At 43.2% G+C, this 24,967-nt stretch overlaps 1 protein-coding gene across 1 annotated transcript in view; it reads left to right on the top strand.

The window, feature by feature from the left end:
* The first annotated feature begins 864 nt into the window (after nucleotides 1-864).
* The window catches only part of SYT16 (synaptotagmin 16), a 144,992-nt gene continuing 120,889 nt past the window's right edge, over nucleotides 865-24,967 (top strand). Inside the window, exon 1 of the mRNA XM_079767639.1 lies at nucleotides 865-985. Within this exon, the coding sequence (XP_079623765.1) occupies nucleotides 952-985 (34 nt within the window). The 5' untranslated portion in view covers nucleotides 865-951. The remainder of the gene's footprint in view (nucleotides 986-24,967) is intronic.

The following is a 24,967-nucleotide window of genomic DNA, read 5'->3' on the forward strand; positions in this document are numbered from 1 at the left end:
GCGGATAAATGGTGATGGGAAAAAATAAAATAAAACAAAATAGAAAAAAATAAAATGTGTTCCAACTCAACAACAATGGCCCTTCATGACACATAAGTTCACATTTTTAGGTTCCACAGAGAAACAGCTCAGATGTTGCTTCTGGCTTCACAGTTTAACCTCTGACTTTCTGTGACCCTCCAGGTTTTAAATCCCGGGAAGCTTGGCTTAATCTCAGCCTGAAGCTCTACGGAGCTATCCAGTGAAGAAATGAGTGGCTAGTGCTTGGGAACTTCTGTATTTTTATTCCCGGTTACGATATTTATGGGAGACTAGGCATTTTGTCTCCCCCAGAATCCCGCTCTCTTGCACTTGCTTTTTATTGCAGGGGTTGTAGGCACAAATAAGAAAAACAAAGTTCTTTCACAATTAACCAAAATATTGATGGCCAGAGTCTGAGTTTCGTCAGGGCAGCAAATTACATCTGTCCCCTAAAGGGAATAATTACTTAGAGGTTGATAGCAAATGAATAATAACTTGGAGCACATTTATCAGGAAGATAATTTTGCTCATAAAGGGAGAAATAATAATGCCACTGAACAGGTGGTTATGGATTTACAAAAAAAATTATTAAATTATGAAGGCAGAAGGTTCTAATAGCTATCCTGGTGAGTCAGACTGGTTTCTCTACCTCCTCTTTCGCAAACATTCCTTTGGTGCTTCTCACTCTCAAATAAACAACTCGCTCTCTTTTACCCTTTTCAGGTAGGAACTGCAGTTTTGCGCGGTTGGAATGCATATTATTAACTCCAAGGAAGATAAAGAGTCATTATGACCCAGAGTTAGAAAAAATTCATAACCTGCAGTTAGGAGAAGAAGGGGGAGTGGAGGTGCATTTTCAGGAAGTATTTAGGTAGCTTCGAAGTAATTGTTGAATCAACTCTCTCAAGGAAACACCATGCCGGGTTTCACATGCCTTGCAGTTGTGAACGTTCCACAGGGCCAGGTGAGTTGGTTGTTCTGAACGATTCTGGGGCTAACTTCGGTGTCCTGAGGGAAGGGGGCATTTTCTTTGAAAATAGTATAAGAACTACACTGAGTGGCCAGATTATTATGATCTCTGAACACAAAATAATCTGGCCACTCAATATATATATTAGAAGCCTGGTGCATAAATTCGTGCATGGGTGGGGTCCACCCAGCCTGGCCAGGGGGAGGGAACATGGGTGGTTGGCATGTCTGCCTGCTGGTCGAACTCCTGGTCGAGGGGACAATTTGCATATTAGCCTTTTATTATATAGGATATACACTGAGTGGCCAGATTATTATGTGTTAAGAGATCATAATAATCTGGCCACTCAGTTTACAATAGATGCAAAATGGATAATCAAGCTATTACAATTTTGTCTTATTTTTATTTTTTAAAAATATATATTTTATTGATTTTTTACAGAGAGGAAGGGAGAAGGATAGAGAGTTAGAAACATCAATGAGAGAGAAACATCGATCAGCTGCCTCCTGCACACTCCCTACTGGGTATGTTCCCGCAACCAAGGTACATGCCCTTGACCGGAATCGAACCTGGGACCCTTGAGTCTGCAGGCCAATGCTCTATCCACTGAGCCAAACCGGTTAGGGCAATTTTGTCTTATTTTTAATTAATTTGAGAGATTTTTAGTGCTGGGAGTTTCAACCACATTTGGGTTCACCTGACCATTACAGGAAGTGGAGGGAGGTTGCGAGTCAGACAGAGGCTGGTATGCAAGCCTGGAGAGAAGGAAAGGATGCTGCCCAGAACTGCAACACGAGAGACAGGCATGGACCAGGGACCCTAGGGAAGTAGGTGATAGAAAGCTGCATGCTGTACAATTGGCAGGGAGATAGGCTATAACCAAACTTTCGCTCCCCTATGCTTGTGTCAGTTTTTAAACTAGTTTTGGCCTTGGCACAGAACTTGGAGCCGAGTGAGCCTATGTACAGTCCCCTTCTGTGTCTGAATACCTCGCCAGGTGGGGTGGCATGCGAGGACTAGTGAGCTCTAGTCATCAGAAGTCCCATGGCAACACGCTCTGGCGTTTGTGGACACCTGCTTGTCTTACACCTAGGTGAGAAGGCCAGTCTTCTGGGGATTGGCAGGAGCAGATGGTGGCAATTACATTTTGTTCCCATTTGCAAAGCTTGTTTCTTTCTCTAAGATTGGCTCATGTTTGTAGACACTGGATACTCCTCTGTTCAAAGGCACACTGGAGGCGTCTGGTTATTTTTTAATAAGCTGGGTTGAGAACTGAGCACTGCTTCCTTAGGGGGCCGGAGCATCGCATACAGCTGGTTATCAGGAACACGGTAATGAGGATAAGTACATAAATAAGGATAAAAGCATATCCCAAAGCACTGTCTCTTGCAGGAAGCACGGTGATTTAGTAGATGTAAGTCTGACACTTCCTGTGTGTGTAGTCATTAGTGACAGCCTGTAGGTGTGGGGGAAACGCACTTTCTACTGTGGAGCAATAACATCGCTAAACGTGTATGAAAAATCCCTGTACTACAATTTTTTCTGCTTTGCCTCTCCAGCAATGATTTAATTCTGCTTTTCTATCCTTTCTGAGGCCCAAAGGAAAGTGATCCACAGAGTACTAGTAAAGAAACTGGAGTAATCTTTTTTGTTTTTTTAAATGTATTTTTATTGATTTCATAGAGGAAGAGGGAGAGAAAGATGGAAACATCAATGATGATAGAGAATCATTGATTGGCTGCCTCCTGCACTCCCAAACCTGGGGATCGAGCCCACAATCCAGGCATGTGCCCTGACCAGGAATCGAACCGTGAACTCCTGGTTCATGGGTCGACGCTCAACCACTGAGCTACACCAGTTGGGCTCTGGTAATCTTTTATGTATTCAGTTCCTCCAGGTACGCTCGGTGTATCTGTAAGAACAGATTCTGTGAACTTTGCTAGTCATGCCTGCTCCCTGACCTCTCAGGTTGGGCAGACCAGGAAATCATTGTGGGGTGACCGGAGGTGTGAGTGGTGGGTATGGAATGAGGAAAGAAAATTCCAGTCATCTATAATTTCACACAGAGATATGGGCAGGAGTAGATAAGATGTGTTTGTTGTATGTAGGGGAGGATGTGAATGAACAGGTGAGGAGGAGAGATGTGCATAGGGCCATGTGAGGGATACTACGAGTATCCTGGGAGCCGGGCCCAGCATCCGAGGGCTGCTGCTGCCGTTAGTAAAGTGACCTCGGGCAAGTCATTAATTCTCTCTGTTCCTCAGTGGCCTCGTGTTTAAGAGGAGGTTGACTTCACCGAATTATCTCTCAGGCCCCTTCTGGATCTAATTGCTACCCACACCCCTCGTTCAGGGGAGAGAATATTTGCTTCAGTAGTAATTGGACAAAACTAAAACTGATCCAACCAATACTTAAAACAACTATATATATATATATATATATTTTTTTTTCTTTTGCCTTTGATTCCTGAGTTTACAGTGAAGGCACATCTGAAATACCTTAGGTCTATGTGACAACTCCATTGCTAGAGCATTTGTGTCCCTGGAGGATATGTGTTGTGGAAACTTGAATGACTGTGGGAGACCAAATAGGTTTTTACATATTTTCTCCACGAGCGCTTCTAAAAAGATAGTGTCTTAGCAGAGGTGTTCCCCAAATTAGCCATAAGAATGATTTAAAACTTATGTTGTTTTAAAATGTTTAATAGCTCCCCTTTTTAAGCTTAAAAAGTAGTTACGACTGCTGGAAATTTACCGTGGCTTTTCTATAACCTAGCTCACCAGATTGAATTATATATAAGGCAGTTATGTGGTATGGTTAACTTAGAGAAGTACTTAAAATTTTTAGAAAAATATTTTCAATTACAGTTGCCATTCAATATTATATTAGTTTCGGGTGTACAGCATAGTGGTTAGACAACTTACGAAGTGATTCCCCCATAAGTCTAGTACCCACCTGGCACTATTACACTCTTATTGACTCTATTCTCTATGCAGTACTTTATATCCCAGGACTATTTTGTACCTGCCAATTTAGAGAAGTACTTTAGAACTTCTGGAAACATAGACATCTTTTTCTATGGCTCTATTTGAGCAAGGAAGGGGCCAGCTTGGTTAATCAGCTTGAGAATAATCCTTTTTGCCCTATGTAGTGCTCACATCTTACCGAGGGCTACTCAATGGATGCTGAGTACAAATGGAAGATATCCATAAAGAAAGGCTTTTCTGTTCTTTCTATGTCATTCATACCAGAGCAGACAGCTCACCTGTTCATCTGTTTGGCTTCATCATGGAGCTTTAAACTATTCCCTCCCACTTCCTATAATCCAGCCCAGACCTGTCTCCAGACTACCTGCTCATAGAGCCAGATGTTACTGGTCATGTCTACTCCCAGTCCCAGGAGTCCCTCAAGTTCTACATGCCTACCACGTGCTGGCCTCCTCCCCCAGCTGGTCCCTGGCATGTGTTTCCTGTCTCTGTGAGTGGTAACAGCTTAACCTGGGACCTAGGCTACAGCTAACTCCCCATCTCTAACTGGCCACCAAATCCTAGAGGTTTCAACCGTATATCTGATGAATTGCCTTCTCCACCCATCACCACTGCTATTGCCATTCTTCAGGCTCTCATTCGGATCATTGTAATGATTTTCTAGCTGGTGCTAGTAGGCAGAATAATGGACCCCAAAGCTGTTCGCATCCTAACCCCCAGAACCTGGGAATATGTTATGTTCCATGACAAAAGGTAATTAAGTTTGCAAATCAACTGACCTTAAAATAGGGAGAGGATTCTGGATTATCCGGGTAGGACCAATGTACTCACAAGAGTCCATACGAGTGGAAGAGGAAAGCAGAGGTGGACCTCAGAGTGCTGTGATGGGAGAAGGGCTTGACCTGCCCTTGCTGGCTTTGGAGATGAAGGAAAGGACCGTTAACCAAAGGAGTAGAAGTAGAAAAAGGCAGGAAGTAGAAAAAGGCAGGAAGTGAATTCTGTCCTAGAGCCTTCAGAAAGGAAGAGAGCCCTTCTGACACCTTGGTGTTAGCTCAGTGAGACCTATTTGGCACTTCTGACCTATGGAACTGTGAGAAAATAAGTTTGTGTGGTTTTAAGTGACTTGGTTTGTGATCATCTGTTACAGCACCGGTAGAAAACTAACATACCAACCTTCCTACCTCTGCTGTGCCCACCATCCACGTCCACATGCAGACCTCATGCTACTTCCTGGTCTTTACAACCTTTCCACGGTCCCCACCCCTTCGTTGCCATTATTTCCTCAGCATCTCAACACTTTATATTAGGAGACAACGAATACATGAAAACAGCCCATGTTCCAGCACCTTGTTCTGATTCATGATTTTTAATTTGAGGAGATAAGTTAAAAATCAGGTAGTTACCTTATTTTTATATATCTCTTTCTGGGAACATGATGAGATAAAAATATATTCTGACCTTTTTTTCTTTTTAAAAATATTTTTATTGTTTTTTCAATTATATAATAGCATTTTACATAATACATAAAATACTTTTTAAAAAAATATATAAATGTAGATTATAAATAACTAGGAAGCTACACACTCAAAAAATAAATATTTGTATTATTTTGGTGTGTAGCTTCCTAGTTATTTATAATCTACATTTATATATTTTTTTAAAAAGTATTTTATGTATTTTGAAACTTTTGACTGAGTATAGTGTTACCATTTTTCTACATCCATTTGGTGGTTACACAGAATTCCGCTTTTGGTTGTACTAAAATTTAACACCTTTCCCATTAAACTGTTAGGTTATTTCCAATTTTCCTCTTTTAGGAGTGGCACTGCCATTAATATCTTTGCAGTATCTTGTGTGTGTCTATGATTATTCCATTAGAACAGGGGTGGGGAACATCGGCCTGCAGGCCATGTAAGGCCTGCGAAATGATTTGGTCTGGCCCTGCCAAGGCATTAGGGGTGAGTTAATTAAATGTCTGACCAAGTACAGCAGGCTAATTTTTAAGTTGATAATTTTGTATGACCCACGAATTATGTTATAAATATCCAAATGGCCCTCAGCAGAAAAAAGGTTCCCCACCCCTGTCTTAGAATAAACTCACTGAGAATAATAGCGGGGTCAGAGACTCTGGAATTTTTATGGTGTTTGATGCCCTCTAGGAAAATTGTATCAGCAGTGTCCTTTCATCAAATTGACCTTCATGCTCTTGCCATCTTTTGGAGCTATGGGAGGATTAGAGAGTATGACATCAAAGGTGGCAAGAGGATGATTTTACTTTGGAAGTGGGCGCCACTTCAACCAGTTGGATACTGACCGGGCACCTTGGTTCCCAACCAGCTCACCCAGCTCCTTAGTACCTGAGACATCTTCCTATCATCCCTCCCAGGAACTGGTACCATTACTACTCAGTGAAGTGAGTGGGTTGGCCTCCCCCTTCCCACCACATCATATACTGGAAAACAAGGGTAGAAATCACAGTCCCCATATGATTTAATAGGCTTCTGGTCTCTGGCAGGAACCTTAAAGGAAACTCAGTATGGACCAACCACACAGACCCTCTTATCTCCCTGACCTCCCCGCCCCCTCCCCCCCGCCCCTTCTTTACTCCAGATCTTATTTATTCATGAAGTTGAGCTACTCATGATTCACATCTACAGGGTGGGGCAAAAGTAGGTGTACAGTTGTGAGTATGCCAAACAGAATTAATGAAGTTATTGTAATAATTGTAACCCGCATGTCTTTTTCCGTACAAACAACTATCAACCTACATTTGCCCACTCCTGTATAGGTGCTGCATGTTATGTCGTGTAGCAGCCTCCTTACGTGGTGGGTGTGAGACCCATAAATGCCCGCTGAGTGGACCAGCCTGACATCTCTGCTCAGCAACATGAACAGCAAGAACCTCCTGCTGGACTTCCAGGTCCAGGGCAGTTTTGACCTGGTGGGTAGTTAGCCTTGGCAGCTGCTATTTCTGGAAACACTTGTCTGGCACCCACAGAAGCATTAAAAAATGTCAAGTTTATAAGTTACATTCTCCTTTTTGGTGGAATAGTTTTTACCTTGTGAGTTTGGGAAAAGCTCAGCTAGTTGCCATGGCAACATGAAAGCTTCCAGGCACTTGTTTGTTTGTTATATTCCTTTGTCAGTTTCTGAAGGGGTCTGTGGAGCCTCTTGAAAGGAGAAGTGCTGCTCCATGTTTGACAGTTAAATCACCGCGCTGCCTGTCAGGGAGGCGAGCTGGGAGAAGGCGGCGGGAACAGCCACAGAGCTCCTTCCCTCAACATGTTCTGACAAGGCTCCGGCTTTGGAGACAGGCACTGAATCTGGAGCGGGAGGTACACTCCGGGTCTCTGAAATAGCAAGAGGAAACCAGTGAAACTCAGAACCACCGAACCTATCTTTTTCGTCTTGTTTTCCCACCTCCCCACCCAGTTGGAAAGTTGTTTTCTCTAGGAAGTCCAAGGGTGCAAGAGCTGTTCTAGTCAGTCCCTGGGCTCTGAAACAAAAGAGGTGCTGGAAAAAACAAAACAAGGTTGGCCTTTTTGGGGTGGGAGACCCCACCCTTACCTTCCTTGCCTGTGCTCGGAGGAGAGCGTGCCCTTTCCCAGCTAAAGAAGCAGGTCGTGTGCAGGGACCAGCACGGCCCCTCAGTCCCAGGGGCCCTGAGTCTCTTCAATGCAGGTGGGCCTGTGTGGAGAGTGAGGGTGATGTGATCAGACACACATAGAACTGCCTAGCTGGCCAACATTTTGAACACTACAATGACAACTTATCTTCTATTTAAGGAAAAAATAAATTTCTATAGGAGAAAAATTAGAAAAATAAGGAGAAAAATTTTAATTCATCTGTATTTCACTCCCCCGCACCCCAAAATTAACATTTTGGTACAAATTTCATATGTGTGTATATATATGAGTGAACATATATGTATATGTTCATATCTGTGTTTATTTACATATATATTCATATATATGCCTGCATTCATAAATGTGCATTGCTATTGTTTTTGTAGAAATACAGAATTTTGCTGCATATACTTTTCCTGCATACATTTTTCATTCAACTCTGTAGCATCAGATATTTCCATGCCTATAACTTTAATGATCATATAACCTTTTTGAAAATCATATAGACATACTATGATTTGATTCAACCCTTCCTTTAATGCTTGACCCTCAGATTATTTCTGATTTTCCATTTCTTTAAACACTTCAGGGCTTACATTCGCATATACTTAGATGTAAATGGCTATTAAAAAGTACCCTACAAATCATCAAGTGCCCATTAAATAAATGTTATCTATTTAATTGTTTTAAACAGGTGAATCAGCCTCAGAAAGTCTCTCTAATGACTAAAAACATAGAGCGCTTTGTGAATGTTTAAATCCTAAAGCTCCAGAACTGAGGCACAATTATGCGAAGGAAGCTTCAGGAAGAGAGGACGTGATTTGGGACTAAACTGGTGGGTACAATGTGCTCAGGATGCCAGCCAGCGCATGGGGGTGCCGGATCCCTCTACTGTGCCAGCTTGACTGTGATGACCCTCGAGCACGTGGTGCAGCAGAGCAGACAGAGATTGGCCTGGGACCAAGGCGAGCTCAGTCTTCCTGGTTCTGCCACTAACTAGCTTCTCCTTGTCCAGCCCTCAGTTTCCTTACCTGCAAAGTGATAGAATGATTCTTGTTCACCTCTGAAGTTCCTTTCAGGTAAATCTCAGCAGTCTGAAGCTGACTCTGCTGTGTTGAATCCATTTGCAGTAACCTGTGGAGAAAACAGCATGGACTGTTAAGATAGCTCCTAGATGCTCAAACCTCAGAGGGAAGGTAGGGGAGGGTGGGGGTAAGGGGTAGAGGTCAACCAAAGGACTTGTATGCATGCATATAAGCATAACCAATGGACATAGACACCAGGAGGGTGAGGGCATGAACGGGATTGGGGTAGGGAGCAATAGGGGAATAAGGACACATATGTAATACCTTAATCAATAATAATAATAATAATAATAATAATAATAATAATAATAATAGTAATAATAATAATAATAAAAGCCCCTAGAGTTTAAAGCTCCGTGGCCTGGGCAAATGACTGCACCTTTATTGTAATGAACTCAATACTATTTAGTGAAGGAATATTTTTGTTTCTCCACGGTCCATTCCTCCTGATTTTTCCTGGGTTGTCACTGGTCCCCATTGCAGCAGTTTGGGTGGCATTGTCCTTCTGGCGGTCCTGCCTCTCCAGCCAAGAGGCCTGCATGTCCCTTCAGCGGAGACCCAGGGCCCTGCAATAACAGAAGCCAATTCGTGCTGATAGTGGCTCTCTCTCATTCATCCCTTCCACCCAGATGCCCAGACTCCCTTCATTCTGGCTGTCTTCTGGTCTTAAGTATTCTCATTTCTTTCTAATCTGTAGACTTTGCATATCTTTTCTTTTTAAATTGTTTTTATTTATTTCAGAGAGAGAAAGGGAGAGGAGAGAGAGAAAGAAACATTAGTGATGAGAGAGAATCATTGGGCTGCCTCCTGTACACCCCCCAGTGGGGGTCAAGCCCACAACCCCAGCATGTGCCCTGGCGGGGAATCGAACCGTGACCTCCTGGTTCAGAGGTCACACTCAACCACTGAGCAACACCAGCTGGGCTGCATATCTTTTTTCCATGTTCTGCTTTCACTTTTTAGCCAGAGTCAGATCCCGCTGTCTGCTACAGAAAGACCCTACCCCTTCATTGCGGGTGCTGGCCTCGTCTTGGTTCTCCAGCTGACCAGACCTTTGTGACCAATCGTCAGGTCACTGTGTCACTCTAAGCCTGTGTGTCATGATCTAGGTCAGCGATGGTAGTAAAACCAATCTAGTGAGGTTGTTTGGGTATGGGATGGAACTGACCACGTGACTTTGCAAGCACAGGGTCAGGATCCATGAAGAGCATGATGAATGCTAGTTTCTCTTTAACATGGGGTTTCATTGGGAAGGGCCTATGAATGTAGGACCTTCATTTGAATATGTCACATATGGACCCTAAATCAACAGACTTAGAAGGATGTTTTTGATAATTGTGCTTAGTTTGTTCTCGATCTTGTTTTGGCATTATGTTAGGCATAATGTAGGTGTTTTCTAAATATACATTTTTTTTTTGTATGACTTAAAAACCATTAAACAAGGACAAAGGAAAAACTTGTTATACAGGTTCTTAGTATTACACTTTTCCTAATCATCAGTGTTTTAACAAACTGAGCAAAGGGCACACACATTCTGGCCCTTTGGCCAGGGTGTGGAAATATTTTAGCTGAGAGAGCCTTTATTTAACTGTGTCACTTTAATGGAATTTGAGTTCTACAGGAACATTTTAATTATCGGAATCTTCTTTAGAAAAAGCCTCTGAGACTTGAGAGATAAGTTTACGTATTATTATATGAATCACAGTTTGCTTTAAGAGCTTATCTAAATCCCATCTGTTTGATTGGAAAGGGGACCTTGGAATGAATCCATCTAATTTTCAGTTTTCTTCCTTGGAGAGAATCATGATTGAAAGTCAGAGTGGGGTTATGTGCTGCCTTTTTTGATGTTTTCTAGAAGTTTTAGGGTTTCCATAGTAATGCATGAGGAATCATCCTTTTCTGCCATGATTTCCCAGCAAAGAGAGGAGCATTGGTAACTATGGTTTAATATAAGTGAAAAAGATGATAGTAGATTATTCGAAATTTGTTCTGGCTGTTGGGGGTGGGTAAAGCAGAATGTTGTGCTATCAACTGAAGGTGACTGACTCCCGGTTCACAAGGTGCATAATGTGTTTGCTGATCATCCAGTGGCAATGTCAGAGAAATGATAGGTGTCAGACAGGGAGGGGTCCTATCATATTGGTCCTGAGATTCAACGGAGAGTTTGCATTTGAGGAAATACTGACGTTGCTGCGCCTCCTCCAACTTCTTCTTCTCCCTCTCTTCCTCCCTCTCACTTTTTCTCTTTGCTTTTTTGACACTTTTCTCTGTCCCCTGCCCCATCACTCCCCCTTCTCACTTCTATGTCTGCTCCTACAGCCATGGTCTCAGCTGCTCAGAAGGCAGAGGAAAGACCCCCAGGATGCTGGTTGAGGCCCAGGAGAGTGGAGTCACATGCCGGGGCACAATGGCATTGTCCTTGGCATCTTTTCATCACCCTGAGGCTGCCAGACCTGGCATGTTCCCTTTCTTGTAACAATTCATCCTGTTTTCAGGTTTTCTAAAAATAGCAGCATTTCACCTCATGTCACAGGGTGTACCTGCGCATCCTTGTTTTGTTAAATCCGAACAAATTGTTTCCGTTGGCAGATTTTGAGGCACTATAAAAGCCTCCTCAGCAGCTGTCCAGGGTAGGCGAGGACTTTTTTACAGAGGACAAAGCCAGCAGAAAGGCTTGTGCCAGGAGCAATGTTATCACCCACCTCCGTGGTGGTCAGGGGTGGGGTGGGGACTTCCCCATGGCAGTGATGTATCTATAATTCCATTTCCAAGAGCTTCACAGTTCACATTTACTTTAAACTAATTTTACTTTAAAGTAGTATTCCATCATGATTTTTAAAGTTAGTTATCATTCATAATCGCTGGGTCAAGCACAGTGTTAATAGGAACCATACTTCACAGTATGAAAATATTCTCTCTGCTTATTTAAGAAAGAGTTAAGTGATTCAGTGAGTTCTAGAAAAGTCCAGGTGGTTCTTTGCCTCAGGAGAAAACCAACTTCCTTACCTTGAAATCCATGAAGGGAAGCCCTTTGGAAGTAGCAGACATAAGAGCTGCAAGCCTTACTTAGCTTTTATATTTTATTTAACAATTGTCAATTACTTGTGCTCTACCTCTGTCTGCTCTTTTGTTAAAATTACAAAGTTGCTGATGACCTCGGGAGCAGTCAAGGTCATTGTCTTGGCACATGGCTACTTTAGATGGGCAGGAAGCCCTTCCTCTCCTTTGCATGCAGACCTGGGGAGCCTTGGGACAGTTCCAATATGAGTAGATGGTTGTTATTTTAGTTTCAGTGGTAGAAATGGAGTTCGTTTAGGTATCAGACTTCCCAGATATGATGTGGCTTTTGGGTTTGTTGGGTTAGAAAAACGGAGGAAAGAGGAAGAATGGGACGTTCTTTGTGCTGAGACCATGGGGAACCCCAGAGAGACATATGTTCATAGTCAGGCATAGAATCTGTCCATCATCCATGAATCCATCTAGCGTATACTGAGGGACTATGCACTTGCACAGGTAATAGGAGGGTAAGCATGACACACTAGTGTCCTGCCTTCAAGGGGCTTGTGGTCCAGTGAGGAACACCCACTCTTTCATCCGATGCCTCTTCTAAGCCTCCCCGCCCTCTGCCTCCACACACACATGCAGTATTTCAGAAAGGAGATGTGAACAGAATAGATCACACACATCTAGATTGTAAGTTTAGTTTAAATTTTAATTATCTAAGGATAAATAAACTTTTAATAAAACAGATGCTTAAACAGAATAGCGACTGCTACAGGCTCTCTCTTGTTTTCCTCCTTTCCCCTTCCGTGGTGTTTAGTGAATGGTACTGTAAAGGAGACCACAACCGAGGCTGTGAGAGAGTGACGATAGGGCCAGGTGCAAAGGAATATTAGACCTTTCCTTCATGGTCTTCACAGTGCAGAGAGCTTTAGCTGTACAAAGCTTGCCAAGTATTAAATGTTTACCAGGTAAGTAGTATGGAAATGCTATGTAGTCACCTTCAGAGTTAGCTGGGAAGGAGTCATATAAGAGGGGACTTGGAGTAGCATTTGACTGGGAAGGCATTCTCCAGGAGGGGGTGGGAACAGATGCCTAGAAGTGGGCAAGTACCACTCTGTCCTGGGCAGTGAGTTAAAGATGCTAATTTTGTTGAACTAGAAGTTACCCGTGGAGGTATAACTTTGAGAGGTGGCATGGGGTTGGACCCCAGATAGCCTTAAGAGACAAGCACAAGAATTTGGGCTTTATCTTGTAGCTAATGAGGGAGAGTGACATGGTAAAAACAGTACTCAAGGAAGATGAATTCAGTGTAGTCTAAGAAAGATGCATCTAGCAGACTGGAAGAGCATGGAAACCGAATCTAAAGGGACCTTGTGGTAGTTCATAAGAGGTACATTAAGGACATGAACCGAGGGGTCACAGTCCTTGGGAACTTGGCTGCAGAAGCCAGCAGGGACTTTAATCATTTTCTCCTCTGTCCCCACTAGATGCATAATCCCTCTGAAGCACTGATTGCCACTGTTTTAGAGCCAACAGTGGAAAGATGCATGTTTATTCAGTGAGATGGCAAATAACGCTCTCACATTCATCATACATCTGTAGATCAAGGGAAGGCACCTTTGTTAGTCACCTGGGGCTGGCATAACAATACCCCAGAGCGGGTGGTTTCACAACAAAAATGTTTTCTCCCATCGTTTGGGAGGCTGGGAGTCACAGAGCAAGGTGCCGGCGGGCTGATTTTATGCTGAGGCCTCTCTCCTTGACTTCTAGATGGCCGTATGCTCCCTGTGTCTTCACATGGTCTTTCTGTGCAGACATGTGTGCCCAAATTTCCTCCTCTTAGAAGGACACCCATCATAGGGGATTGGGGCCCATTTGAAAAACATCATTTTAACTTAATTACCTCTTTAAAGACCCTATCTTCAAGTAGGGTCACATTCTGAGGTCCTGGGGTTAGAACTTCAACATATGAATTTGGGGGGAACACAGTTCAATCCATAGCAGCACCCAAGGAGGAATGATATGAGGGGAACAGGAGCACGGAGGCCAAGCCTCTCTCCCAGGCCCTTCTCCAGGCCCTGGCTCCCGATCCACCCCCTGTGGTAAAATGGTTATCCCCTAACAGAAAGTTCCCGAGTCAGCTTTCTGTCATTCTTTTTTAGGAGAAATTAGGTGTCATCTGGAGGTTTTCAGCTCCCAATTTTAGGATTAGCAGCTTTCTTCCTTTTCTTCTTCTTTTTTTTTCCTTTTAACTGTTCTGGCCATGCTAGTTTCTTACCATATTTATTGTAGTCATGTGCATGGTAATTTGTATAATGATGGGGGGTGGATTCTGAAAATGAACAGAATATACAGAATAAACAGGTGCAGTAAGTTACAGCTACATAGTTGTCATTATTGCCCTCCTTCCAGGGTTAGCACTTGTTTTTGACTTCTTTCACCTTGACCTCTGAGGTGACACCCTCTTTTTTTAACTTTTTTTTTTTTTAATGATCAAGGTATTACATATGTGTCCTTATTCCCCCATTGCCTCCCCCACCCCCCACATATGCCCTCACGCCCCTGGTGTCTGTGTCCATTGATTAGGCTTATATGCATGCATACAAGAGCTTTGGTTGATCTCTCCCCCTTACCCCCACCCTCCCCCACACCCTCTTTATTTCTATTGTTCTCTATTGCCATCGGCTGGTTCAGGCTGAGGCCTCAGGTCCTCATGCTCTCACTTCTAAATTCTTATTCCACTCTGAATTTTAGGCTGTAACTGCTTTCCTCACAGTCATCTGAACCCCTACTGGCAGTCTATTGCATTCTAGTCTCAAAACACACACACACACACACACACACACACACACACACACACACACACACAACAACCCCATGAGGAGGCAGGACAGTGAAGTAATTAAAACAGGGGACTGGAGCCAGATTTGCTGCCAGAATCAAATCATGGCTCTGATATTATTACCCTCCAATTTGGATAATATTCTCCAAACCTCAGTTTTTGTCTCATCAGTTAAATGACAATAATAATAGTTCCAACCTCACAGGACTGTTGTGAGATTTGAATGAGTATAAAGGGCCTGGCACATAGTAAATGCCATGCACATGTGAAATATGTAATTACTAGAGGCCCAGTGCACAAAATTCGTGCATGGGGGGTGTCTCTCAGCCCAGCCTGCACCCTCTCCAATCTGGGACCCCTCGAGGGATGTCCGACTGCCCTAAACGGGCAGTCGGACATCCCTCTCACAATCCAGGACTGCTGGCTCCCAACTGCTCGCCTGCCTGCCTTCCTGATTGTCCCTAACCGCTTCTGCCTGCCAGCCTGATCACCCCCTAACCACTCCCATGCCAGCCTGATTGATGTCTAACTGCTCCCCTGCCAGCCTGTTTGCCCCCAACTTCCCTCCTCTGCCAGCCTGGTCACCCCTAACTGCCCTCCCCTGCAGGGTTGATCGCCCCCAACTGCCCTCCCTTGCAGGCCTGGTCCCTCTCAACTGCCCTCCCTTGCAGGCCTTGTCCCTCCCAACTGCCCTCTCCTGCTGGCCATCTTGTGGTGGCCATCTTGTGTCCACATGGGGCAGGATCTTTGATCACATGGGGGCAGCCATCTTTTGTGTTGGAGTGATGGTCAATCTGCATATTACTCTTTTATTAGGTAGGATAGAGACCTGGTGCATGGGTGGGGGCTAGCTGGTTTGCTCTGAAAGGTGTCCCGGATCAGGGTGGGGGTTCCCCTGGGGTGTGGGGCGGCCTGGGCGAGGGGCCTGTGGTGGTTTGCAGACCAGCCACGCCCCCCGGTGACCCAAGCGGAGGCCCTGGTATCTGGAATTTATTTATCTTCTACAATTGAAACTTTGTAGCCTGGAGCGGAGCCAAGCCTCCTGCTTGCACCGTGGTGGCAGCCATTTCTGTTGGAATTTATTTACCTTCTATAATTGAAACTTTGTAACCTTGAGTGGAGGCCTCGGCCTGCCAGGGTGTGTGGAAAGCTTGGCTTCCCCCATTGCTAGGGAAACCCAAGCCTCTCTCCTGCTCTCTGTGGCCGCAGCCATCTTTGTTGGGGTTAATCTGCATACTTGCTCGGATTGGCTGGTGGGTGTGGCTGGTGGGTGTGGCTTGTGGGTGTAGCAGAGTGATGGCTAATTTGCATACTACTCTTTTATTAGATAGGATTATTAGGCTTGCCTTTGTTCTGAGTAGCTTCCTTGGAGATTCAGATCTTGTTTGGCTTCTTCTGTTTCCCCCACCAGGTTTCCCTTGCGTAGCCCACTTAGGGGTGGGCAGGCTTCACTGGAATCCTCCCCAGACCGACTGCCCATATATTCCACCAATAACTGATAACCAAAAGTAGTTGACAAAGTCTATAAATTTTGTTCACTATGGGGGCAGTTCTGCTGGATGAGTCACAACAGGCTCTGCTGAAGTCTTGCCTTCCTCTCTGGCCAGTTCCCTACAAAGCCACCATGGGCCCTTGAAGACTCCCAGAAAGGAGGGGCTACCTAGGCCTTGGGTGAGATGTTTGTCATTTACTTTTGCACAAGCAGCAACTTTTTGGAACTGGGAGCCTGTTATTATCCAAGGGAAAGTTTGGAATGGTCTGTCACAATGCGGGGGTTGTACCGCTTAATTAAAAAAAAATATTTTTTTTATTGATTTCAGAGAGGAGGAGAGAGGCATAGAGGGATAGAAACATCAATGATGAGAGAGAGTCATTGATCAGCTGCCTCCTGCAGGACCCCCACTGGTGATCGAGCCTGCAATCAGGGCATGTGCCCTGACCAGGAATCAAACTGGGACCTCCTGGTTCATAGGTTGATGCTCAACCACAGAGCCACAGTGGCCAGGAAGGTTGTACCTCTTGTCATCTAGTTGGGATCTACAGGACAAATACATCCCTGTTGGTGTTGAGGGAAACATTGTCTACCTCTGAGATTAACAGGCTTCTGCTTGTCAGGTAACACAAACATCAGCTTTTCTCCCTGTGCCCGTGGCCTGCCTTGGGCTGGCCACTGCTGGGACCTTACAAGTCACTAACTGGCCCCTAGGGATCCCTTAGTGAGACATTGCATTATTACAGGACTGCCAAAAGCTCTGACATTCACAGCTCCACTGTCAAGGCACCAGCTCATACATAAATCAGTAGTAATTCGGGTATACACAAATGTCCTCACATTTCAGGTTATTCTTTGCCTTAGGAAGGGGCAACATTTTTTTTTTAAATCTTTGAATTCTGCATTATTAATCCACCACTTCTTCCCTGCAATCCGGGGTTCTTCTTGCAGTGCTTAGTGACATTGTGAGAATTTCTTACTCCTTCTCCCTTTCTCCAGCATGCCACCATTCTTCACGAGATAGAGCCTCCTACCTGGCACCTTTTGCTGTATTCTCTCTTGCTCCAGCTTGTGACTTCCTCCTTACCTAGTCAAATAGAATCTCCCTTTCCCCCCTTCTTAGCCAGCTTTGTGGCTCACTTTAGTGCTCCCTTCCCAGTCTCCATCCCTTCCCTGGATGAATGGATGCCACTACCCAGGCTGCAAAGTGCATTTTTCCCCATAGCAAATTGTCATGCTTCTGCCTCGATGAAGTGTGGGCAGGCCTTTAATTTCCAGTTTTTGGACAATTGAAATGATTTATCTTAAAGATGGTATCTAGAGACAAGCCAACAAACATTCCAGAAAATATCTGGGGCAGATGAAATTCATCCAAGAGAAGAAGAGGTTCTTGGCCTTTGTCAGGCAGGGCTTCTCTGGAAATATTACTCATCAGTCAAACTATTTGTTTACCAACATTAAAGATGTTCAAAAGTATTGGCAGAGCATACTGCCTTCCTGCAATTTGACAGAGTATATTATATAAATTAGAAGTTTCAGATATTTGACTCATTTTTTTTTAGAACTATTAATAATGATAAGGCATTGCTTATGGATGTAGATAATGGGATGTTTTTAATATACTTTTATTGACATTGGTCAGAGGAAGGGAGAGGGATAGAGAGGAGAAACATCGATCGGCTGCCTCCTGCATGCTCCCCACTGGGGATCGAGCCCACAACCCAGGCATGTGCCCCGATCGGGAATTGAACCATGACCTCCTGGTTCATGGTCCGATGCTCAACCACTGAGCAACACCGGTCGGGCACAATGATTATGTTTTTAGATAAAGTGTTGGAATGATTATTGCTAAGTCACTCAACCTTAAAATTTTTCTTATTTCACAACAATTGGTCCTTGTATTCCCTTCTTCAAGTCTTGTTTTATGTGGAATACATTTTATTTATTTATTTATTAATAAATCTTTATTGTTCAGATTATTACAATTGTTCCTCTTTTTTCCCCCATAGCTCCCCTCCACCCAGTTCCCACCCCACCCTCTGCCCTTACCACCCCCCCGCTACTGTCCTCATCCATAGGTGTATGATTTTTGTCCAGTCTCTTCCTGCACCCCCACACCCCTTCCCCCCCGAGAATTGTCAGTCCACTACCTTTCTATGCCCCTGATTCTATTATATTCACCAGTTTATTCTGTTCATCAGATTTTTTATTCACTTGATTTTTAGATTCACTTGTTGATAGATATGCATTTGTTGTTCATAATTTTTATCTTTACCTTTTTCTTCTTCTTCCTCTTCTTAAAAAATACCTTTCAGCATTTCATATAATACTGGTTTGGCGGTGATGAACTCCTTTAGCTTTTTCTTATCTGTGAAGCTCTTTATCTGACCTTCAATTCTGAATGATAGCTTTGCTGGGTAGAGTACTCTTGGTTGTAGGTTCTTGCTATTCATCACTTTGAATATTTCTTGCCACTCCCATCTGGCCTACATAGTTTCTGTTGAGAAATTAGCTGACAATCATATTGGTGCTCCCTTGTAGGTAACTAACTTTTTCTCTTGCTGCTTTTAATATTCCCTCTTTGTCTTTTGCTCTTGGCATTTTAATTATGATGTGTCTTGGTGTGGTCCTCTTTGGATTCCTTTTGTTTGGGCTTCTGTGCACTTCTTGGACTTATAAGTCTATTTCTTTCACCAGGTGGGGGAAGTTTTCTGTCATTATTTCTTCAAATAGGTTTTCAGTATCTTGCTCTCTCTCTTCTTCTGGCACCCCCATAATTCGGATGTTGGTACGCTTGAAGTTGTCCCAGAGGCTCCTTACACTATCTTCATATTTTTGGATTCTTTTTTCTTTTTGCTTTTCCAGTTGGGTATTTTTTGCTTCTTCATATTTCAAATCTTTGACTTGATTCTTGCGATCCTCTAGTCTGCAGTTGGATCTCTGCATATTATTTTTTATTTCAGTCAGTGTATGCTTAATTTCTAGTTGGTCCTTTTTCATATCCTTGAGGGTCTCACTAAATTTATTGGCCTTTTCTAGAAAATTCTTGAAAAACCTTATAACCGTGGTTTTGAACTCTATAACCAGTCGTTTGCTTTCCTCCATTTCTTTCATTTGTGACCTGTTTCTTTGTCTCTGCATTTTGGCTGCTTCCATGAGTTGATAGAGTGGCTTTGTGTGGAAGGTGTCCTATTGGGCCCAGTGGCTCAGCCTCCCCAGTTACCTGAGGTGGACACTCTTGGTACACCCTTTTGTGGGCTGTGTGCACAGTCTTGTTGTAGTTAAGCCTTGATTGTTTGGTATCACTGGGAGGAATTGACCTCCAGGCCAATTGGCTGTGACAATCAGCTGTGTCTACGACGGGAGAACTTCTGTGCTGGAGACAGCCTTATGAGACAAGACTTGCAAAAGCCTCTGCGCTCAGCTTAGATGGAGCAGAGTCTCAGAGCGGAGCAAACAGTGATGGTTTTCAGTCAGCCCTGCTCTAAGAGGCCCCTGGGTCTCAGTGTCCCACGGTAATCACTGCAAGCACCTCTGAGAGAAAGCCGCCCTCAAGTTTTGCCTGCTTCCAGACAGTCCAGTTTCTCCCCAAGTGAGTCTGGGTCCCCAGAGTCTTACCTGGAACTGGAGTTCAGAGCAGTCGAGAGCTTTTGTCTCCCTCCCGATTGAGAAAGCCAGCCACGTACTCAGTTGCCAGCCCTCTCTGTACGCGTGTGCCTCCGTACCTCTGTACTTACTTCCGCAGCTCCTCTGAGTCTTAGTGTGCTTTTCTCTTTCCTTCTAGTTGTAGAATTTCCACTTAGTCAGCCTTCCTGTGGTTCTGGATGATGTCTGTTTTGTCTTATAGTTGTAGTTTTGAAATTGTTGTGCGAGGCAGCAGTTTAGGTGTTTACCTATGCTGCCATCTTGGTTTCTCCCCTGGAATAAATTTTAAATGGATGAAAACTTCCTTGAAAATTTTTATTAAACTTCTTGGAGTTAGGAATCAACTCCAGTCAGCAAAGAGATGAATTATTGGAGGAATAATCTCAGGTTGGTATTTCATGCGGGAGAACAGGCTCTGTTCAACCTTCATTCCCTTTGTGGAGATATCAGTGGTGCTATCAAAATGGGACTCCACTAGGTTTAAATAATGGAAATTTAGCTCAGAGAGGCATTAGATAAGCTGAGAGGTAAATTTCTTCTGTTTTCTTGCTCACAGTGGGATTCTGCAACAGAATCTCTGCAGGAGTTTAGATGGTTGTGATCATAGCAAATATATGTACATAATATTTTTGGTTTTGAATTGATATTTCAGTGAGTGCTTTCCTAAACTTGGGATGGCAGTTGAAAGGAGAAAAATAGGAGAGAATGTCTTGAGATGTTTTAATTTATTCTGAAAAGTTATAGTTTGACTTTGATTTGCTTATATTCTAGGACAGTGTGACCCAAAATATGTGTTTTCTTGTTTTTGTTTTAAATATATTTTTATTGATTTCCAGAGGAAGGGAGAGAAAAAGAGAGATTGAAACACCAATGATGAGAGAGAATCATTGATTGGCTGCCTCCTGCACGTCCCATACTGGGGATCAAGCCTGCAACACGGGTATGTGCTCTGACCGGGAATTGAACTGTGATCTCCTGGTTCTTAGGTGGACGCTCAACTACTGAGCTATGCTGGCTGGACAAGATATATTTTCTTGTACATGGCTAATGCTTGCAGTGTCTCCTTCTTACATCTCTACCAAATATAAACTGGTTTGAAAACAGAACATTCTCAGCTAATATTTTCTGTTGATGGATCCTGCATATCACTGTTCAGACATCCTGTGAACCTGATGGAAATGGTAATTTTGCATTGAAAAAGTGAGAGAGATAGGCACTGAAGGACATTTTCTTCAAATACTTTATTTTTCTTCTCTTTTTAAAACCAAAAGCTGTTTAGGACTAGGTCATGTTCTGTGGGATAGGGGAGGGCAACCAGTAGAATTATAGAATCACAACCATAGGTTTTGAGGAATAGTTGAAGAAACTACAATTTTTAGGTTAGAGAAAAACTTTGGGAGGCAAAAGTGCTGTCTTTGGCTTTTGGCAGGGTTGACCCTAACTTTCTCTGTGAAAAAGAAAGAGTGTCTACACAGAAGATATGGACAAAGAAGGAATGGGTTGCTTGGCAGTGATGTGAGCTTCCCAGCCACTAGAAGTGTTCAAGTAGATGCTGAGGGCTGTTAACCCAGGTTGGTGTACACTGGATTCCCTCATTTAATGAGATGTTTGAGGTTTTCTTGTGGAGATAAAGGCATTACTCCAAAGATGCTGTGATGTCAGGAAGAAGCAGTGGAGAGTGGGGACATCAGCACTGTCAGAATGCATGGGGTTGCCTGGCTCTGGTCTTGGCTCTGCCACCATATTTTTGGGTATTCTGGGCAGATCTCCTGGACTCTTTGGCTTTCAGTCTTTATTTTTGTTAAATGTAGAGTCAAATCAATGTCCTCCACGTTTCCTTCTAAATCAATAGTTGACTACAGACATGGAAACATTGGTGACCTGAACCATCATGCAAGCACCGCAGAACAATATACTTGTTGAAGTCATCTAGGACACATCATACATGGGATTCGTTTTCATAAGGAATCTTCCAGAGACTGCCTCTTTCCATACTCTTGATTCAGTGATAGTTTATATGTAATAACACCCTCAGTCTACTAATTTAAAATAAAATGTAATCTTGGAGGTTATAATTTTTAATTTAATCAAACTAGCATACATTATGGATCTATTATGAACATCAGGAATATAAAGATGAAATGAAGGGGCTTGGCTTGGGGCAGTGAACCCACAATACAATATACAGATGATGTATTATAGAATTGTACCCCTGCAATCTATATAATTTCATTAACCAATGTCACCCCGATACATTCAATTAAAAAAAAAAAAGAATATAGTAAGAAGATACCATCTCTGGTTTCAGTAAATTTACAGTCTGGTTGGGATTACATCTGGATTAAACTAACAACAATGCAATGTTATGAGTTATGGGTAAAGATACAAATAAAGGGCACAATAATATATTCTGCCTGGTGGAGCAGGGATAGGCTTTGTAGCGGAGTTGATATTCTAGTGGGTTTTTACATAAAACCCACTACCTTGAATGACCTTTGCCTGTTGGAAAAGGTCATTCAAGGTAGAGGGATTTCTATGAAGAAATGCACAGAGGTTTGAAAGTACATGGCATGTTTAGAGAACAGTGAGTATCTGGTTAAGCTAAGCACAGTGTACCTGGTAGGTGTGTTTGGTAACCAAACTGGAAAGGTAGTTTGCGCTAGTTTGGAAAGGGTCTCAAATGTTATGGTAATATTTTGAGCTTTAATTCTTAGGCAGTGGAGAATCCTAGTATTTTTTATACATGTCTGTGGGTCTGTGATATATATGGCTAACAATGTTAGGGGTTAGTAGAATGGATTGGAGTTGTGGGGGCTCTGGCAGTATCCAGCATAGGTGTGTGTGTGTAATAATTAATGTTCAACCATTTGCCTGAAATGATCTCTAGCTGAACCTCATTATTCTGTAAGTATATTAAAGTAGTTTAGCCCAGCTAAGTCCTTTCCACCAGAGACCCAACTATATATAGTATGTATATTTTCTTTTTTTAACTTTATTTTTCAATTACAGTTTGTTGAGAAATTAAATAGTTGAAAAATTGAGCTAGGTTTTTTATTATTTATTATTTTTAAAATATATTTTATTGATTTTTTACAGAGAGAAAGGGGGAGGGATAGAGAGTTAGAAACATCAATGAGAGAGAAACATCAATCAGCTGCCTCCTGCACACCCCCTACTGGGGATGTTCCCACAAGTAAGGTACATGCCCTTGACCAGAATCGAACCTGGGACCCTTCAGTCTGCAGGCCAACGCTCTATCCACTGAGCCAAACCGGCCAGGGTAAGCTAGGTTTTTTATAAAAAATATAAAATAAAAAGGTAAAAGGGAAAGGAGATGGAAGACAGCATCACTTTGGGGGCTTTTTGTAGTGGTCCAGCATGTAAGGGTCTGACTAAAGCACTGCACTGAGGATGGAATGGTGGGGATTTGGGAGGTTTCAAAGGGCTTTTGAAGAGGACAATGCATTAACTCCTAGGCTTGATAGTTGGGGGAATGCCTGTAGGACATCCTGGTAGAGATATCTGTATCAAATTTGAGTTTTGACTTAAAGATGTACACTTGGTAGCCCTCAATGATGGTTGAAGCCATGATAAAAGATATAATATCTGAAGGAATGATTATTAAAGTGGAAATGGGGCCCAAACATAAAATTTCTGAGAAGTGAGCAGAGAAGTGGAGCTTTGAGGGAGTGGTTGAAGAGATAAGAAGAGAACCAACCCTACACCAGAAGATTCTGCAATGACTTAGACATGTAAAAAACGTGAAGACAAAGGATGGGTGATGTGGATTTTAGCTCTGTCCAGAGATTTAGACGTTTTGATTTTAAATGGCCATTCGGGGATCTGAGCAAGAGAGTCCTTGGGAGAAATAATGAAGTAATCTACCTGGTAGATGGGTGGTATTAGGCCTCGAAAAGATCCAACTACTCTTGCTCATATTCATTGCTCACTAGGCAACCCTTTGACCCGTAATTCCACCTTACATGAAGCCACCCCAAGATACAAGGTTGGCTGTAGTTCTATAGATATAAGGTTGGTTCTTTGGTTCTAGTTCCTGGGCCAGAAATAATCATTATAAATATAGAAGTTGGTGATCTGATGTATAACATATATTATTGTTGGAAAAGCACATAGATCTCATACAGTCCTGCCCTCAGGGCCTCACATCACCCTAGGAAGTTTATAGAATTAGGTAGTACCATACAGGACCTGAATTTCCTAACTCAGGGCCAAATGCTCTTTTGTATTTACTCTGCCTCTCTGCCTCCCAATCACTAGTTTCAATAGAGTGAACTAGTCCTCAAGAGGTTGAGCATCTTGAGGTAAACTTCAAATATCATCTTCCTAAGATTTAAAGCCCTGGAATAGTATTAGCACGGTGGCAGTCTCACCAGGAGGCCCAGCTTGACGTGAGGCCCAGCTTGAAGCATACCTCTTTCTACCTCTAACATCACCCCACCTCTTTCGTGTTCTACGGCGTTGGAGTGATCCTGGTTAACCCATGAAAAAAATTAGCTCCCTGTGACTCTCCCTGGTGAGGCACAGGTGTCTGAAGAGGCACAATTTTCTGAGGAAAGTGATCAGCACGTAGCATGCTATGAAATCAGCGCTTTATTTCACAAGACTTTGCAACAGGGCGCCTGCAAAGCATGAGGAGTAAAAGGACCACCTCCTGGGCCTCCAGGTCCCACTTTTATAGTTCTTATTTGCTTTGTTAATTAAGAGACTTTCACAACTCCCTCTTGACCTAAATGTGTGAAACGTTGCTTGTTGTTTTGGCTCTGCTAATAGCTTTTGTTTGGCACATCCTGAAATTTATAAGGTCAAATGTAATTAGCTCCAGATATCTAGGTCTCCATTTGGGAATAACTTCAAGAAGCAGCACATCTTCAAATCTACTTAAAAGTCTTCGTATCTTTCAAAAAATGTTGACATTTCTAACTTGGCTTTTATTCTGGAAGGGTCATTGAGGAGAAGTTTGAGGGAGTAATTGGGCTGAGTCAGGTACTTGTCGAGGTTGGGAATAAAGGAACCCTTTAGGATGGACCTGTCATTGTGTTTGCCATATGGAGCCAGACCTCTGGTTTTTCACGGCTGCCACAGTTTGGTCCTGTGTAATCTTCCCTCGATGGGTGTGATAATCACCACGTGGAATGCCTAGTGCAGATGGCCTCCCATGCTTCAGTGCACAGCCCCTCTGGGTCTGGCTGCTGTGCAGTGGAGTGATGTGGGCATGTGAGTGGGTGGCAACTTTCTAATGTGTCACAATAATAACAATGCAGAATCCCAGTGCTGT

Source organism: Cnephaeus nilssonii (genome assembly GCF_951640355.1).
Source record: "Cnephaeus nilssonii genome assembly, chromosome: 4".
NCBI classification, from domain to species: domain Eukaryota; kingdom Metazoa; phylum Chordata; class Mammalia; order Chiroptera; family Vespertilionidae; genus Cnephaeus; species Cnephaeus nilssonii.